The 20,768-nt window shown below is 26.4% G+C and overlaps 1 protein-coding gene across 1 annotated transcript; it reads left to right on the forward strand.

The window, feature by feature from the left end:
* Positions 1–365: 365 nt before the first annotated feature.
* Positions 366–9,179, forward strand: LOC105362004 (acid sphingomyelinase-like phosphodiesterase 3a). The gene is made up of 5 exons (XM_011499329.1): positions 366–398; positions 2,304–2,484; positions 4,492–4,601; positions 5,614–5,789; positions 8,485–9,179. The coding sequence occupies exons 1-5, from the start codon at positions 366–368 to the stop codon at positions 8,726–8,728; spliced, it is 744 nt and encodes a 247-aa protein (XP_011497631.1). The 3' UTR covers positions 8,729–9,179.
* The last annotated feature ends 11,589 nt before the right edge of the window (positions 9,180–20,768 follow it).

Raw genomic sequence — 20,768 nt, forward strand, 5'->3', positions numbered from 1 at the left:
GTGTGTAAAATGTAAGCTTAACGAATGCAAACTTCAATAATGCAATGTATACCTGTAATAAATAGTCTTGACAATTAAAATTTCTTAATACTTTAAGTAGTTTTTTTTCTCTCTCTTAAGTACATCATTCAAATGAATTCGTTTTCACAATCATTCTGTCTTATCGAGTAAACTATCGAGTACAATATAAATGATAGACAGAAATTTAATATCTACTATGTCAATGTTACATCGTAATTAATAATATTAATTTATTTACTTAATATCATGATTTCCACCAATAAATGTGATAAATATAATTATATCATAATAACTTAAGACAATTTTTGACTTCCTAAGCGTCAATTTGCCCTTGAATTAATATAATGAACATTAAACTACAACTTAAAGAAATACAAGTATTTTAAATAAATATTTCAATTGCAATATTTTAATATTGTTTTTTCTATAATTGCTTATGGATTAATAATAGAGTAATTTAGATATGATATTATTTGAGAAAAATATTGCTCAAAGTATGAAATGAATTTTTTCATCATTTCATTCAATTTTTTATTATTTCCTCTTAATTAAAACTAATCTATTATTCTATAAAACTATTAACACAATAAGAAAATAAATTGTTAATTATAGAAAATAATGTAATTAACGATTGTCTGATAAGTAACTTCTGTGAATTAACGATATGTGATGCCTAGTAGAGTAATATAAAATTTTTAACTTTATTATTTATATAAATGCATTCATTTATAAAAAGTAATTTATTTAAATATTTGATTAATCTAATAATCTGTAGATCATACAATTGACAAAGAAATTATGCAAAGTACTTAAATTTTAGCTGTTTATAATCTTTCTCGTATGATCGAATTTTTCTCGATCAATTTACCAATGGGTCAATTATTTTCGAAATTAATAAGTAAAAATAGTGATAAGGAAATGATTGTTATATGCGTTCCTTATTAAATAATAAAGAATTTTTTTTGATTATTAATTAACTCATCCTTGACAAATTATTATTATTATATGGGAGTATAATTTTTATACTTTTAAACTTATCGTTAATTAAAAATTTTATTTTATTAAAAGTAGAAATTTTATTAAAATTTACAATTCCGTTGTCAAATTATTTCATTCGTCATATACTAAAGGCATCATAAAATAATTGAATTAAATATTTAAAATCTTTTAATAATTCGCTCGCTTTAATTTAAAAAAAAAAAAATGTAAATGGAAATATACCACGGGATATGGATGAATTTAAATTGTCTTTATTATTTATAATTGAATAAAATAGATGTAATTAAGTAATTTAATATGCTTTAATATTTTATAATTAATGGCACAAATCTCTCTAACGGTAATAAGCTACTCCGACTTAAATAATAAATTGTTTTGCACTTTAATCATTTATTGTCGGAATAAAATATTTGAAATTAATTGTGAAAATTGGAGTTATCAGTCGTACGTCAGATAATATTAATAGCTTAATTATAAGTAACATTTCTTAAAATCACATATTCTTTTTTGCTTTATATAGAGATATATAAACCGACGAATGTAACATGTTGAAATGTAATTTACAAAGACTTAAAACGCTATCGATACTATTATTATAGCATATAAGCAACAAAGCTGTCAGTAATATTTTCTTTTCGTAATGTGATTTATAACAATAAAAAGAAAGGGAAATAGAAATAGAAATGTCATTCAGTTTCAATATACATTCAAAATAGCATTACAATCAAACGAAAGTAAACACCGACGTATTGCGAACGCAAACTATATTACGTGAATTAAAGCTCTCATACAATATAGAATTTTATTTTAGTTATAAGATAAAATCTGACATGCACATGACCTATCGAAATAATTATTGTAGGAAAACGTAGTATATTCCACTTTTGTCACGATTTTGTCATACTTTTTGTTTGTATTAACAATGTTTATTACCACTAATTTGCTCAATATCTTATTTGCGTGTGTTAATTTGAAAATGTATTATTGCATTATTGAATTTAGTGCTGTCGAGCATAGCCGAAGAATAAGAAATTGAATTTTTTTTTACTAGATAACCTCTCTAGACTCGTTGTATAGAGAAAAGAAGAGAAAAAAAATGTCGATTAAGCCTCAATTTAATCATAATAGTGTCAAGACACAGATCTACTGCTCATTATACAGCAATTTAAAATTAAACATATTATTGTTTATTAAGAGCGAAATTTCTGGACATTCTATCGGCTTGCATGAAAAGACATCTATTCTGTAAATATCTAATCATCAATTTCTAATTATGATTGCAGGTATACATAGTCGGTCACACTCCACCGGGTGTCGATGATCGCGAAGTTGGAGCCAGTGGCTTAGCTGAGCAACATAACGCCCGATACTTGCAAATAGTTCGCCAATATGCTGATATGATACGCGGCCAATTCTTCGGTCATTGGCACTCAGATACCTTCAGGATTATATACAATGACAATGGTTAGTACGTGATTGTATTGTCTCATTGGCGGGGCGGGGAGGGGAGATTCCGCTTATGGTACTCGATATTTAATTTAAATAAAATATTTTGCTTTTCCCCGCGTCCCCGCGCTTTATCCGACATATTCGCTATCGACGTGAAAATTCGTCTAAAGGAACGTTATTCCTAATTGGCTCGATATTTTTGAGATTTTAGAAAGGTAAAATAAAGCATAAGGAACGACTTTTTAATGACGTTAGCTTAAAATTGATAGAGGTTTTCTTTTACTGTTCGGATGTTCGTGACAAACACAAAACAGATTTATTATCGCGTACGTGATTGATAAAAGGAGAAGGAAAAATCAGATAATCCTCCGTGGTTTTGCGGCGAGACTGAGAAAACGTCAAGACTAAAGGAAAAAGATATGGCCCCGACGTCGTCCCGATAAAACTAAGTAAAAGTAGTCGGGAAAAAAAAGTTGAAAAAGAGTCAGGGATGATAAGATGAAGTGTGCTAGTCATATCTATTCCACTTGAGAGGTAGGGGAGCTTCCGACAATCTGCGACCCTCGTATGTTAGTTTTACAAAATTCCAAAGTGCACATCATGCAGTGTTTTGAGGACGGTGTCGTCTTCAGTCATACATTTTTATATAAAATTGTGTATGTCAGCGAGTACGTTATGTGCGAGAGTACGGGCGGATGGGGTCGTAGACGGTCTCTCTCTCTCTCTCTCTCTCTCTCTCTCTCTCTGTCTCTCTCTCTCTCTGTATGTGTTTGCGTTTGTGTTTTGGTGTGCATGCGTGGGTATGTGTTCGACCTGGGTGGATGGGTAGGTGTGTAAGCACTAGCGCGCTAATGGGAAAAGAAGGATGAGGAGAGGGGAAGAGCGAGGGAACAAGTAGAGTAACGAAGTGCATCTGGGAAACGCCCCAATTAGCGGTAAGTCGTCGTTCTCTTTTTTTCGCCGCTACAAAATCTCGGTACAACGACATCAGATATCCAACAACGATTGCGCCAAACTTTGTTGTCACACTGGGATTGCGCCGCCTATATTTTTAAGCTCAAAAGTAACGGCCTAGCGTAGGACGACATGCCGTCGGTGAAATTCTATTATACGTGGCTGGGACAACAAAATGTTAGTTGTCCCCCAAGTTTTTTCCCCTCTAATTGCACTCGGCCGTTCTCCGGATACTGCCAGCTACAATGAGGAAATTCGCCGAATGCTCGTGACTAATATGTACAAGAGCTGCGGCGGAGCATGCAAGTGCTCCAGGTAAGCTCATTGGTAAAGTGGAGTTCCGTTAAGAACTCCTTATTGTAGTCGAGAGACAAAGTGGGAAGGAAAGTTTGATACAACTCGTCCAGGTCGCGTCATCGGGCTTGAAGAGAAAATAAATTTATCATGAATTATGAAATGGCGTAAGTTAGAGAATTTTCACTGTCATGTATTTTCACTAATCGTACTTCATAGATTATCGATTATTTTGATTGTTTAATAACGCGGGCATTCGTATTGCAGAAATACTTTTGTGCTCTATGTTCTTTATGTTTTTATTCTATAATTTTTGTTTTATTTTTAATGAATATATTGTGTCCTTTTACTACTTCTCTGTGTAATATAATTTTAATCATGATTTCAGACGGTAATAATCGTAAATTGTTCTAAAATTATACATTACATGCAATAGTATTGTATTATTAAAATGCTCAAGTTTTTACTTTTTAATTGAAAAAGTACAGTTTTAATTAAATTTTTATATCTATCATTACAATGAAGAGATTTGGCATTCATATTATTAACGTAATTAGGCTTTGTTAATCATCATCGTCGACAATAATAAACGAAGGGCGAAAGAATTTATTATTGATACAAATAATAAAATAATTTAGTGGCGCATTTTCATAATTTAAGTGAAATAAAAAACAAAACTCTGATTGCGAGCTCAATCGAAAGAGAGGAAGAGTTTTCGAGAAAACACTTTTCGAGAAAACAGTTTTCGAGAAACAAATGTATTGTATTTTGTAGATGAACCGGTATCTTGGATAATGGTGACTCCCTCTATCACTCCGTATAGAGTTGTCGGTCCGAATAATCCCGGTCTAAGACTCTACAAATTTGATAACGACACCGGACAGGTACTGCAGATATTTTTTTAAATACTTTTACCGTACAATGAATTACCTTCTTTATGTTTAAGCTTACGCTAAGCCTTTTGTGTCTAGTGGAATACACAGAAAAAAGAAAATTTAAAAGAGAATCTTGTTACTTCCTATAATATAATGAAGAAAAAAAAAAGAAGGGTCAAAGAATTAATTAATTTCCCCTTTATATTTTAAAATATTAACTTCATAGATATTCAAACAGAGGAGAAAGAAACGCGTAATATTTTATAAAAATATATATTTTTTTGAAAATTATTCGCTAGATAATTTTTGTGTACATTATAATAAGATAAAGTAAATTTATTAATTGTATGAAATAATTAAAATTTCTAGATTATCTATGCAAGACTTTTAAATTCTAAATTCGGATGAATTTTTCAAAGATCTAACCTATGCTTATATTGTCAGCGCATTAACGTTAAGAATTCCAGTTTGTTAGACCTCTAGAATGTAGCTACCTGCATTCTACAAATACTACCTAAGTTATTCTCTTTAATGTTTAATTAATGTTGCATATTGTAAGCATAATAAGTCGTATATTTTTAGCCATTAGTTTTACTTGCTGTATAGTTAGTTTGAAATTATGAAATTAATTTTAAATTTAAATTGCTGTTTCATTTGCACGCTCTGCGTTTGAATAAATAGTGTAGATAAGTCACTTATAGGTATTACGATTTTTAAAATAAATTTTAACCTTAACATGTCTTAAGCAAAGACTTAAAAAGAAAATTGTTTTTTTTTTTTTTTTATTTTAAATCAAATTTTAAATACACGAATTGATAAGCATAGCACTTCAAGCTTCCCATAATTCATGTCTATAAAATATTGTCTTTGATTATCAGCCAAAGGAGAATTAACAAATCAATTTGGAATTTTTGGCAATTTATGAGAATATTATAGAAAGTACGGAGACCGGCTTTCTTTCCTCCCTTAAGTACTATTCTCGATCCCGAACTTACGTCAAATATATATTCTATTACTATAGATTGTCGATTACGCTCAATATTATTTGAACCTGCCGGAAGCCAATTTAGGTAAACGTGCCAATTGGCGCTTAGAGTACAACTTGAAGGAGCACTACGAGCTAAACGAAGTAACAGCGGCAAGTCTCCACGACCTTGCCGATCGATTCACGCAACCAAGACACAATGCATTCGTCAGGTAAAAAGCAACAGGCAATACAAACTCCGCATGCAGTGAATAATTTCCATTTCTTTAAGTCTTAAATTATCAAGTGTCAAGATAGCCCATTAAAAGCTAATCACATGCTATTATTTCAGTTACTTTCTTTTCTCTTCTCTCAATCCCAATGCGAATTCTCCAAATTAGCGCGATACATATTCATACGTACGCTAATTAATGAGAGAAAATAATGCTAAGAATGGTTATTTCGTTGTTTTGAAAATTAAGTTTCGAAGCATTGATTTACTTTCAACGCAAATGTAACATTAATCTTGTAAAATGCTAAAACAACGATATTTTATGTTCAGGCAATGGTTTTCTTTCGTTCAAACACAGCTTTTCTCTCTCTCTCTCTCTCTCTCTCTCTCTCTCTTTCTTTTCTATTTTTAAGATAAATAGTAAGAACACGTTATACTTGTTACTATATAATTTTACATGCACGCCGTTGAATGTTTCTTAACTTGTTTTGCCCTTCGCATAATAATTTAGGGATATTGATTTTGAATGTAAAATGAAATGTTTTCAAAATCAATGAACAAATTATTCACAAATTCTACAATTTATTAAGTAAATGCTAATATTTTTATTAATATAATTTTTATTTTACATAGTGAAAATGACTGACTAGTTAGATTTGTCAATATCTAATTGTATAAATAAAGTATTATATGTAGAGAAATAGGACAAACGTATTACGTACAATCGTCGATGCAATTTTAATAATACAATATTTTTTTTAGATTTTAGATATTAATAGTTATAATTTGCAAATTATTATAATCACTATAATTTTAATACAAATCCTTTATTTTTTAAAGCATTATATATAATGTTATTAGAAAAAATTGAAAAACTATTAAAAATTTTAATATTTAATTAACAACGTTCTTCTGCCATTAAAGTAAACCAAAAAAATAAAGACTAAATCTTCATCTTTAATTGGACAAAATAGGCCAAATGCAAATCAATTTAAACATTCGACTGCAATAAATTTTATATTTCCTATGTTTTATTTTTATAAAGGCCAATAGTATAATTTAACATTGTTAAAGACAATAGAAATAAATGACTATCTAAATTACTTAAATTTATTTAATATAAATCGAATGACTCTATAAACTATTGTAATTAGTGTTAGTAATCAATAAATATTGAAAATATCTAATCTATAACTATAAGTGAATATTTTAATTACAAACTGAATAATTATTATATAATAGAATGACAAAAATTAATCGCATATATTATGAATGTAAAAAATATATTTAATATAAAATATTTTTTCCAATAATGTTTATTTTCAAATTTTCAATGATCTAACATTTATTAATTAATGATAATGTAAAGTTATAATTATTTAATTTAACATAAAAATTTTATATACGTGCATCAGTGAATATGTGAATAATGCTTGTTTAGCCTTTTATTATGTAATTGTCAGAGGTCATGTTAATAATTAAAATATTTGCAGTTACATGAAACAAAGTTCTTAATGCCCATGTTACTTTTCAATTTTGACCTTTTTTTTCAATTTTGAGCTTTTCACCTTTAATGCAACACCAAAAATAGACGACTGTGAATAATTACAAATAAGCCTAATACTTGTATATTAGTTACATAATATTAACGTAATTTTTAATTTTAAATCTCATTAATATCGAGTTTTAGAAATGTAATCGAAAATAGAGAAAAATTTGTAATCACATAATATTAATCATCTAGTTTATAAAGTAATTTCGCTTAGTCAAACTATGACTGAATATAAACTCGATAGAAGCAATTACAGTCGAATTTCCTAAAAGAATTAGACCATCATTAGCTAAGATAATAACGCTCATGTCTGACAAAATAATTGCATTAAAGCTGTCTCTCTCTCTCTCTCTCTCTCTCTCTCTCTCTCTCTCTCTCTCTCCCTATCTCCATCTTTCTCTCCATCCCTTGCCCTCCCTTTACCTGTCTCTTTACTTAAAAATTTTCCTTAAAATAAGGACGTAGTTTATATTTAAAAAATCTTCCCTTCATTTTCAGAATTTTTAAGACTCAGCACAACCAGACATATTTAATATTGTTATATCAGTTTAACGACATTAATTCTTTCTACTTGAAATATTTTAAAAATTATATAATTTTTAAAGTACTTTAAACAAATTTTATATCTTAATAGCGAAGATAGTGAAGAATCTAAAAATAAAGATAAATAGTGGATAATAATTTTGTTGAAATTGCAATGAAATAAAACAGAAACAACAAAATATTTCTAAATAACATAAATATAAATATCAATTCCATAGGTTATTTTACTAATTTTAATCCAACATGTATCAATTATTAAATTCAGTTATATTATTTTATCTGCTATTACGGAAGGTATTATGTAACATGTATTTGTTTGTTATAAAATACTATTACTCCACGTAGTCGAGTGCTTGTCATTTATAATTCCAATTCCAATGATATAATGAGCCATTAATATTTTTATTATTTCGTCTGTCAAATTTCTGTGATAAATCATCGACTCATGTGTTTCGAATTATTTTATCCATCGTGCAAAACTTTTATAACAACGAATCGCCTCTATAAACAAATCGTCATCCAAAACTCACATCAGAACGATCGCTAAAATTTCAGCTTAAAATTAAATCTTGTCGTTCTCTGTCTATCTAACTTGCCGCAGATACTACGAGGCAAATCGGGTATCCCTGCCCCGTGAGGTCGAGGAAATTTGGGGCTGCGGCGGCGCCCTCAATGGCCTCTGCGCTCTTCAACATTACTGCGCGGTCACGAGGTTGACGACGCGTGCCTACAGCAACTGCGTGTCTTCCTACGCATCGGCCCTCGCATCAGCGGCCGCGAGGAGTCCGAGTTCCGGATCCACCAGGCTCATCCTAATTATAGCTATCCTCATATTTCGACGGTAGAAATTGAGGGTAGAAGAGCGGATGAACGTAGGACCAGAGGTCCTGGAATAACTGCTCACGTGTAGGTACATACTCAAAAGCTCCAGGACTGAAAAGCTGGATGCCAAGAGCAATTGCGTCGTAAATCGGATGTTGCTGTAATATTACCTCGATAATCGAGGATGTTCCATGTGAATCTGTAAGTGCATGGAGTACAAGGTCATATCATTAATCGCAAAGCTCGTGTATTTCAATTTTAGGGTGTATTTGCTTTGTATTTTAAACGAAATCAAAGCTTTCGATATATTGCATATCCATTGAAGTTGAGTATCTGCTTATTACTGTAGATGCTGTTGGTTGGGCTAGACAAGCATTTACATTAGAGAAGAGAAGGGTTAACATATCTTCGAGAGAAGATGTGGTACTGACGTACAGATTAACTGTTACTAAATAATTAAAATAGCAATTTGCTTTTAGATAATTAAATATGGATGAAAATTAAGTCGTGAAAAATTAAAAATATCATTAATATAGTCCACAACTTTACGTATTTTTCTTTTATTAATTTCCAATGATATTTCATTAATATATCGCATTTTTTAGAGAAACATTACAAATAATATAATTATTTTACATACAGATTCCGTATTAATATATTAATAGCTAAATCATATGATTAGATAATCATATGATCAAAATTTAATTACTTTTTAAGCAATTAATTTTTATAATAAACATTAAAAAATTGAATTTTCGATAAATTAAAGGATCTAAAAATAATGAAATACTAAATATTTATTATGCAATAAATTAAGTTGCATTATACATCTACAACGTTATTATTAGTAATATTTAATATTGCTTTATTAATTTACTAAAAAACGTACTATGATCTATCTAAACGAGCATTTATTAAAATATAAGCGGTACGTGTTTAAAATTGCAAATATAGTTTTGAAATATGAAGCTAAATAAAATTCTATGTAATATGTATATGAAAATTACATTTGAAATCAATAAGAATATAGAAATTCATTTTAAAATGCTATTTAAACGATTTTATACCTGAATTTTTTTTTTTTTTTTTTTTTTTTTTAAAGTGTATAGAAATTGACTTGCCACGAGCTCCCCTCCACATTTCAAGACTTTCGTTTGTTAATTAATTTCTATTAAAATTAATATTCATGAATAGCTAGCACATCCTCTAATATAATTTAATTTAATAATTTATACATCAAAACAAAAACTTGTATCAATTATTCAAGAACTACTTCAAAATGTTTAACTGCATAACATAAAAAGGAATCGCTATCAAAGTCAATTAGATTATCATACTCATTTAAATGCTTATACGACCTCTATTCTTAATATCCCAAAGGTATAAATAAATACACGAAAATGGAAATTGAGAAATCATTAAAAAGTATAAGTGAAAAACATGCTCAAAGAATTTTAAAGAACATAAAATAAATAATCGGATATCGGTTGTCTACAAATTATTCGACAAAATTATAATATTTTTAAATAAGTAAAAATATAACAATTTATATTATTAGAGATTTATAACACTTTATAGAGCTGTAGCACATATGTTTATATCTAATGTATTAAAAACAAATATTGATATTCCTATTTTAAAGTTTACCTTAGTTATAATTTAGCCTTAATAAATGTTTGCAGTTTCAATAATCCGCGTAGGGAAATAAATGCAAACGTATGTAATAAAGAATTTCAATCATTAGGCATAACTTTGTATAAAAAATTTGTATAAAAAATATACGAAATTTTTCTAAAAACATGTGTGTTTATCAAAAAAAAAAAAAAAAAATTTTTTGTTCTCATAATTTTAAATTTAATATAATTATCAAAAGACTTTACTTATAATTCATAAATCTTAATTCATATATCTAGTGCTATATATAATAATTATATATAAATTATTTTTCTTTTAATTATAACCGATCGAGTCTTCGTTTGTAAATTAGTACACATCATTAAATCTATTAAAATAAGTAACTCATAAAATTAAACAATCATAATATACAATCAATTATAATATACAAGCTATATGAATTAAATAAATTGTATTTATTCATTGTGATCTTACATTAAATTCAAAATAAATTACATAAACATATATAATTATGTTTGGTGATATATATATATATATATATATATATATATATATATTTTTCCGCCAACAAATATTTCCCTACTAAAACTAAAACATGCATAAACTATGAGTAATCCTATAATACTATCGCGTCAATAGTTTATAAAATTTCAGCTTTTACAACGAATACTAAAAAACAAAATTAACTGTATAATTTAAAGAAAAATTTTAATACTATTTTACTTAGTAATTCTCATGATTTACAGTAAAGAATGTTAATCGCACTTATTATATAATAACTTCCAAAAAATAGAAAATAGCATTAAACCCTTCTCTTTTCGTATTTGTTTTATATTATAATCGTAAACTTACTATTTAAATTGCATTAAAAAAAAAAAAAAATAAGTACAGTTAATGTATTATAGAATAAACAGATGTTCGTTCGATGTAATCCAAACAGCAATCTATAAGCATACACATCTAATTATACGTAATACTGAATAAATTGAAGAGAGACCAAAAATTCAATTCAATAAATAAAAATCGGGTTACCGAGTTAATACAATTGACTATGAAGAATATAATCGCAAGACTTACATTCGACTTTTAAACATATCAAACTATCTACTTTTGAATGGATAATAGAATTTAAGATAAAAGATAACTTCTACAGGAATTACAATAAATTAACCTGTTCACGAACTGCACAAAGAACCTTATAATCAGTTCATTTTTTTTTAATGAAATGGCATCTACTTTCTGAAAATATAAGAATAAGTGACGTCGACAGTCAAAAGATGTAGCATAAACTCAATAAAATGTACATCTATCTCTACATCGCATCGCTTATCCGTCATAAACATTTTCAAACTGAGCTCTCACTATATTTGTATTATATATATATATATATATATATATATATATATATATATATATATATATTACTCGTGTATATATATTGAGTGTACATGTATATATGTTGACTGTAATCGTTGAAAAACTAAAAATACACAAAAAAAAAGCGAAAAAAGCGAGAGATATTTCCATATCGGCATATAATGTTCAAGCATTAATAGCTGTAGAATTGTTATTCCATGACATGTTTCTACAATACCTATTGGTTTTGTGAGCGAGCGAGTGAGTCAGTGTGTGAGCGCGCATGCGTGTGCGTTTGTGTAATTATTTATACGTTCTTAAGGTAACTAATTTTCATATAGATATCTATCAGATGTTTTAACAGATAAGAATGTAGCACAAGTAAGATAGAAACTGAATACGAGGGTATTAAAAAATGTTATAGTTGCCCTATCGTCGATAAGCGTATTATTTGTAATATAAAATATAACAATAAATATCGGTAAAAAGTTTATAAAATTATTAAGTATCAATAATATGACTGATGTATATTATGTTCTAATACATTACACTATAAGCTGTTATTTAATAATATAATTAACAAATTGCATAAGTATGATAATCATCATTGTTAGCACACTATGATATATAGTTTGGAATTAGTTAATAAACGAAATTTATTTTAATTATATCTCCAAAAGAAAACTAATCCTTAAAATGTCTCCTGTGTGAAAATACAAATGATAATTAAATATAACATTTAATACATTATCATTCAAGCGGTATGAAATGTCCTTAATTATTATAAATGTTTAAATAAATAATATTTGATGAAAAATATATTACTTTCGATATATTTAAACACATATCATAACTTCGTTCTTCCTTTTATAATATTAAACGTTTCTCTAATAATTAAGCGTCTTTTATATCGTAAAAATTATTATCTAATAAAAGTATATGGTTATTATCGCTAACCGCAGAAATTAATTAACAAAATAACAAGCATCAATCTGATCTCGAAAATAATTAATATATAAAATTTCAATATTAGAAAATAAATATCATAAAAATTGTCTCCTACAGTTATGTTAAGATATATTTCTGATAAATTTATATTTCATAAATAAATGTAAATCTATTCGACTTTGAAATAGATTCACTAGTTAAAGTATTCCATCAAAATTATATAAACGTATTTGTAATTGTACGAGTACACTTGACTATAAGTGAATATATGTTACTTTAATAAATGTAAATTGAAAAAATAAAATATTTATTTTATGATCATTACCAAAAATTTATTTATCATATTAAAATATTAAAATAGTGAATTAAATAATTTAAATCATATTGAAAAATTTTAAATAAATTCTTATGCTATAAATGTCCTATTTAAACTTTTTTTTTTTTGTCTATATTTTATTATATAATTGCAATATAATAAATTTAATGGCCAATTAAATTATTCTTAATTACTACTAACGTGACATTACTCAGGTTTAAATTTCTTAAAAATTTCGAAATTTATCCAACTTACATTTTCTATATTTCATTCATCGATCAATTAATTTTTCATTAATTTTGAGAAATTGATGCTAATTATAAACAAATTGATAGTATACAAGAATAGCTCTTTACATATTTGTTAGCAATATTAATAATTAGTATAATTTTAATAGCTGTAGCTCATAGATTATTTATGAATATAAATAATTATTTATGTAAGGGTCATAAACACAATAAAAGAGAGAGAATAAGAAAAATGACCTCATTCTAACATTCTCTTTAATTCAATAATTTGAATTTTACAATATGAAGTACTTTAATTGTGAAAAATTAAAAAATCAAATACTAAATGCTTTTGAATTATTTTTCACGTCATTTTTTTGTTAGTTAATAGATAGGACAATGTATTTACGTGGATTAAATTATAATCATAAAAATAATTGAGTGTTGACAAAATAAAAAGGAACTTCGTGTATTCTGTTGATTCTTCCTAATTTTTATTTATTGCTTTCAAAATAAATTGATGCAATAAATTAAATTCAGATCAAATCAATTTTAGTTATCTGAAGCTAAATCACATTTTTCGTATATACAAAACCGATTTCTAAGCGACTATGTATAATTTAATTAATAAGAAAATTAATTATCAGTCTACCATCTATAGAAAAATATTAAAACGAATAAAATGACAAAAGATTTTATATTATGATTTTATAATTAACTCTTTATTTTATATTAACTAAGACTAGGGTAACAAAATTTTCTTATAGTTTTTCATATTACATGTACATTCTTTGTAGGTTAAAAATATTTTATTATGCTTCAACATTATTTAAAGTAAAAATGAGCATGAACAAGATTATCTGTACGGAGGACAAAAGAATATGATATATAATAATTCTTTGATAACGCCATAATCCTACACGCTACTACTCTTTTCACCAACTTATATTTTGTCGGAAGTAAGTAGAAGACTAATAACAACGAATTTGTCATGTAGATATACGATAATAATAAATAAAAGAAATTACACAAATAAGCTAATTTAAAAATTAAATGTGGAGATTAGTATTCTTTCGTCTAAACAATAACATATAAATGTAAAATATAGTTGATTGTAAGATTTTTCGTAAAGAAGCAGATGCATATGTTAATTTTATTATTTAATGAAAATATATTCTATGGAAATTCTTTTATAAAAATAAAATCATCTTATAAATAATGATTATCTCTGTAATTGTTTTATTTTTGTAATTATGAACTTTCATTTTGATAATAAAGATGATATTCAAGCAATTATAATTATATCGTCATTTTTCCTAGCATTTAATACGTACTTATACAGTATCATTATCCTTATTATTATTATTAATATTACTTATTATCATTATTATTGTTATAATAATAATTATTATTACTATTATTATTACTATTACTATTATTATTACTATTATTATTATTATTATTATTATTTTTATTGTTATTATTGTTAAATCAACATCTGCATATCCATAGGAATTATGTAGGTAGGTGATGACATACTCCCAATCAGCTATACATTGTATAATGTAAGTATTCGAAAATTATTTGAAAATAATTATATTAAATTATATTAACTGCTAACACTGTTTCATATAAATAGATGGATAATCAAATTCGATTTATATATTTTTAGCTATATAATCAATATTCAGTTTCCATGTACATTTATTTTCCTTATTATGACTCGTCGTATAGATGAGTAACAAAGTGGAAGCCAAAGTAGGAATTTTAAGAAAAAAACAATGTATTCATATTCGTTGATATTGAATGGCGAGGACGATTTCATCGCTGTCACTATAATCGAAAAACTGATCTTATTTTTTGAAAATTTTAATTACTTATTAATAAAAAAAAATTGTATTTACAATATTTAAAGAGATATATAAGATTATGAAATTTTTTTAAATAGCTTCTATTCAATAAATAAATTTAAATGATGGATTTTCGTAAAAAAAAAAAAAGTACATTTATTAAACAATTTAAAAAACTAATATGACAAAAATGTGTATACAAGTGACATAATTATAATAAAAATATACGAATTTTGTTTGTTTTATTACAATAAATTTAAAAATATTACAACCAATAAGAAAATGTACATTAAATATATCATTTATTATACTATTATATTACTTCAATTCATTTTGGCCCTTAAGCCATATTTAATATGTGAATGTAACGTTATAGCTAGGATAAACAAATAATTAATATAAAATTAGTAGATATGAAATTTATTAGAAGGAAAGCAATTAGACAGAAATAAAAATGATAAAACACGTTATATTTAAAAAGACGTCAAAAACATATATAAATAGGTAACTATAACTTTATATATATTATAATAACCTTGTAACATATGAAAAATAATTTTAATAAATAAATATCTTTTTCATTTTATCCAAGGTTTGAGTATAAATTAAAAACTGTAATGCTGATTAACTACATTATTAATGAAAACAGAAGCGCATAAGAATCGTAAGCAATGTAATTGTTTGGCCAAATAATTTTTCCTATTTGCTTGAAAACTTTTTGCGAATTCATCGAAACTTTGTAATTTGAGTATGATATTTATTATGAATTTTTACGTACGCAAATACTTGCTTGTTCCTTTTAAATCATAATTTAAAATAATCATGAAGCTTTCACCGTATTTTACATAGCAATGTAAACATTAAAGACTGGCATAAAAAATATGTAGAATATTAAATAACAAGTTTTTATCATTCGCTTTTCTGTATCAAAACGATAAATAGTCTTAAGAATAAAAATAATAAGTAAAACATGGTATAGTGAAAGTAGATTTGTTTCTATTTAAAATAGTAACATTTTCTATTCTAAATATCTATTTAGTGAAAAATGTTAAACAAAATTTGGACATAAATATAATAAAATTCCACTCATCTCACTTTGTTCTACTTTTCCACTTCTAAATGTGCAAATTCTAACTACAATGTACAAATGTAACTATAATGAATAAATATAACTATAATGTACAAATGTAAGTAAAATGTACAAATAGTGAGAACTTCGACTAGAATGTTATGCTGAATTAATTTAGTGCTTGATCTACTTACCTAAAGCTATACGAGTGTGAAGTAAAGTCGACATCGAGAATGTTCGTAACGACTCAACTAATTATTATATAATATATAAGTAAACATTTCTTTTTAACTATTAATGCAATTAAACTAATTCTACGCTACTCAGTATTCGTGAACGGAATAGAGTGACTTTATTCAAGACATTTATTTCATTATAATATCTTGTCAATTACAAAAATCCTCATAAGCTAAAACATAATTAGCCATATATTGTTCGCTAAATTAAACATTATTCTTCATTCTCTTCAATTTTCCATGAAAAAATGGTTTTGCAAAATTTTATATCATAACATGAGTTATCAATAATTAGCGTAACCTTATAAACCGTTACAACATTGAACATCGTTGAGCAAATAAATATGATACCATTGTTAAAAAAAAAAAAAATCCTTTAAATATTATTTAATAATTATTATCGAAAACATATGAGTGCAACAATATTTTATCTTTAAAATTTATTAATTAATTGTTGGACTTCGTGGAAGAGGGGGCTGTTACGTATTTCCCATGAATATTTTGTAATCGAATAAAGCTTCGTATCACAATATTTCGGAAATACTCATTACGGACAATTTCAATTTTAAAATAGTGTAGTGTATGTCAGGCAGGAATAGGAAGGAACGGCGAACAAATGGAGAACAATGGCAACGCTATACACACAAGTAACACGTATGCACATGGTAAGATAGGCAATGCATAAACACATGAACAGCCACTAAACATTGAACGTGGCAGAGAATTCGCTGCAATGCAGTCGGGTGTGCGAATTTATCTGCCGGAGGATGTACGCAAGTACACATAAAATTCATTCCCATTTGTAATACATTGATTTACAGCAGCTGCGTTTATTTTTCAGGCTCGTTTAATTCTTCCTAATAGGATGCGAGCATGGACGGGGATACCGAATGCAAACGAATATTTAAGAGCCACTGCTTTCTTTCTTGAAATATACGAGTCCTTTTTAATTAGTCCTTTATAAATTTGTATTATTTTAGACGTAGACGTGAAAATTTTCGAATTGTATATATGGACTCGCGACTGTTCGTTACTATACACTTCATCGCGCTTATTGCGTGCCCTATGTAAATTTCTGAAATTAATCCCACTCTTTTTAATTATCATCGAGATTATATCAATAGAAGTAATGTTATGGCCGTGCAAGCTTTATTCAATGTGTAAATTTTTAATTATTCCTCTAAATGAGGAAAAATTATAAATGATTGCAAAACTTTACAATAATTTTACTGTATTTATAATTATTTAATAATATTTTTGAACGTAATAATTTTCAAATACCATCGTTTAATTTTAAATTTGTATTTCTAATTTCAAATCATGAAAATTCTAATTTAACAATATTTCTAATTTCTTAGACTAAACTTTTCAAAAAACTCAGTAGTAATAACGAAAGTCAATTTAAAATTAGAACACTAATCTCAATTGTTTTCATAATAACTTCGTATGACATAACAAAATGCAAAATAAACATCCTTTACAAATTAATATTATCATGAAGGTATACATTAACGAAAATAAATAATAATATTAAAATTTATGTTTCTTATAATATAAATACATCGCTATACATTATCATAATATGCATGATAGTACTAATCAAATAAATACATAAATTATTTAATTATTTAAGCAAGCCAAATTATAATTCAGAGATTAAACTCGTGTTAATTGTATATTTAAACTGTATGCTCCTTCTTATTATGATTAAATTTTATTATATTAAATAAAAATTATAAAGCTCCATTGATACTCTTAATAAACTATATAACTAAATTGGCTGCCGAATTTAATTGAAATAACTGTTCGTTTAGCTTTATAATATTTCTTGGAATAACTTTTATCTCTATGTAATAAATAACAAGCCGTCAATGATTTAACGTAAATGTAAATTAACAATATTTTAAAATAATAACATATAATATACTTTATATAAATTTTCTATAAAATAAATATCTTAGTCTTATATTTTGGTAAATTAATGTAAGTTCAGTTATACAAGTGAGATAAACGCAACGAGATAAAAGTAACAAGACAATTTAGCGCTTCTCTTATAATGGATTTCGTGTTTCAAGCATTTTATGCAACACAATGAAAAAAATTTAAAAACAGCCATTGAATTTATTCGCATTTCAATAAAAATGTTCTCTTATACTCACTGTTCCAACGAATTCAAATTATAATGAAATAGTAGTGAAGTACTTATTTTACCACAATCCTGTTATTTCTCTTATGAAGCTCTCATTATTATACGCCAATTTTAAATGTTTGATTAATAAATGATTCTCTTAAGTTATAAGACAAATTTATGCTTGATAATATTGTGAAATTTTCATTTTATTATTAATAATTTTATTACTAATAAGCTTGCAATATCATTACAATATCAATCCATTGTTTGCAATACAAAGACAGACAGTTTATAACTTTTACAAAATATATCGGTTTTCATATCGATAAATATATGTAATTTTATACAATTTTATGTTTCTCATAATTTACAGTAACGTTAAATATTAGAAAAATAGTATATCACAATTAATTTCAGAGTTTGATGGTTACAAAATTATTAAATCCAAACGAATTTTAGGTGGATAAAGCCAATATATATTATTATAATTATACGCATACTTATTGATTCTGAGTTTAATAATATTTATTATAAGTTAAGTTTATGAAGCTATTATTATTATTAACGAAAATCAAAAGCAAAAAAAAAAAAACGCTTTACTAATTATTCATCTTATTGTTATTCATATTTTATATTAATATATGCGCCACATGTTATAATGTATGTATAAAAATTCTTATCAAGTCATTTAATAATTTATATCATTAACTGTATTTGATAAATTTTACTTAAATATGCCCTACGATCGTTACAACATACAAATTTACACGAGTTGATTAGCATCTGAAATTTTTATTTATATTTGATAATAATACGATTAACATTATTATTATCGAAAAGAAAATTGAAAAGAGAAAAAATATTACTTTTCAGTAAAATAAAATCATTATCTTCAGCTCTTAATAACAGATAACTATAATTTTTGATAATTCAATTATGGTTTTGTGTATGTATGACCTATGTGACTAAATAAATATTATACAATACTTTATTTTTATAACGCACTAATAATTTATTAATAACCGAGTCATTGTTTATTGTAGGTAACTATACATATCTGAACATTCTTGCAATAAAAACTTGTGCATTGAGAAAGATATTAGCAATGATAATAATTGAAAATTTATCCAAAAAATGTCGTTTAGTGTATATTTTTCAATTAATTTGTACGTTCTCTCCATTGTACGTTTATTGTGATAATTGTGAAACTTTACGATTCGAATTCTAAATCTAAAACCCATGTTCACGCTACTATTCTCAATGTAGGTCCTCCACCTTCACGCTTATAACCTCCATCAACTATTGTACTGATATGAATTAAGTATTTTCTCCCTCTCACTTCATAATAAATAGCTACCATCGTAATAAGCTTATGAATGGCCAGATTAATGAAACTAAACAAAGAAGAGCAAAGTAATAAATTCCGTGCTTTCCTATTAAAAATTGCCTAATTAATTAAAAACAGCATAATTTTTTGTCGTTGTCTCATTTAAATAGCTCGATTGTATAAAAGAGAAGGGAAGGGTCATAAAGAAAGATAAATATATTCATAATCTTATTAGAAATTATTGTAGAACAATGTAAAACCTTTCCGAATGACACTAAAATTTCCTTATCGATGAAAGACACGATATTATAAGTATATAGTAAATATACAAATATAAATACATATAAATATAGTCTTAAGTTATTAATAATTTTTCCATTTTATTTATATAATCTTGTCCTCTTGCATTTAAGAACAATAATTGATTTCTATTATGATTCCAAATGATTGGATTAATTGGAGTCATATAACTTGTTGGAATATGCACTTTGCACTGAACAGATAATACTTCAAGCATATAAAGGCACACACAGGTAAGTTTTTGGATTATATGGATGAATGGCAGAAACAAAAGGGTTACGTTGCTACAATATATCAACGAAATAAGAAACACCTGGGCTCGAGTATCCGTTAAAATTTTAAAAGCACAAAGGGCTTGTAACTCGTAAGCATCGGTTTAATAACCTAAGAGGACATTGATAAAAGGGTAATAAAAAATTCTGATTAACTTGACTAGTGTTTAACAACAATGGCTATTTACAGAAATGCTACAACAACACTTGATTGATTGAGCAAAATATGCATCGAGAAGAAACAATCGCTTCGCCTTTCTATATAATTATGAAAAGTAGAATAAGTGGTTTCTACTAACGATGACACGGCCTAATGTTTATATATCATGTAGAACGCTTACCTACATGATAAAATCGATGTATCTACATGCGCGAAAGGGGAGTTGGCCCACTTAT

This window comes from Ceratosolen solmsi, unplaced genomic scaffold (genome assembly GCF_000503995.2).
Source record: "Ceratosolen solmsi marchali unplaced genomic scaffold, CerSol_1.0 scaffold2, whole genome shotgun sequence".
NCBI classification, from domain to species: domain Eukaryota; kingdom Metazoa; phylum Arthropoda; class Insecta; order Hymenoptera; family Agaonidae; genus Ceratosolen; species Ceratosolen solmsi.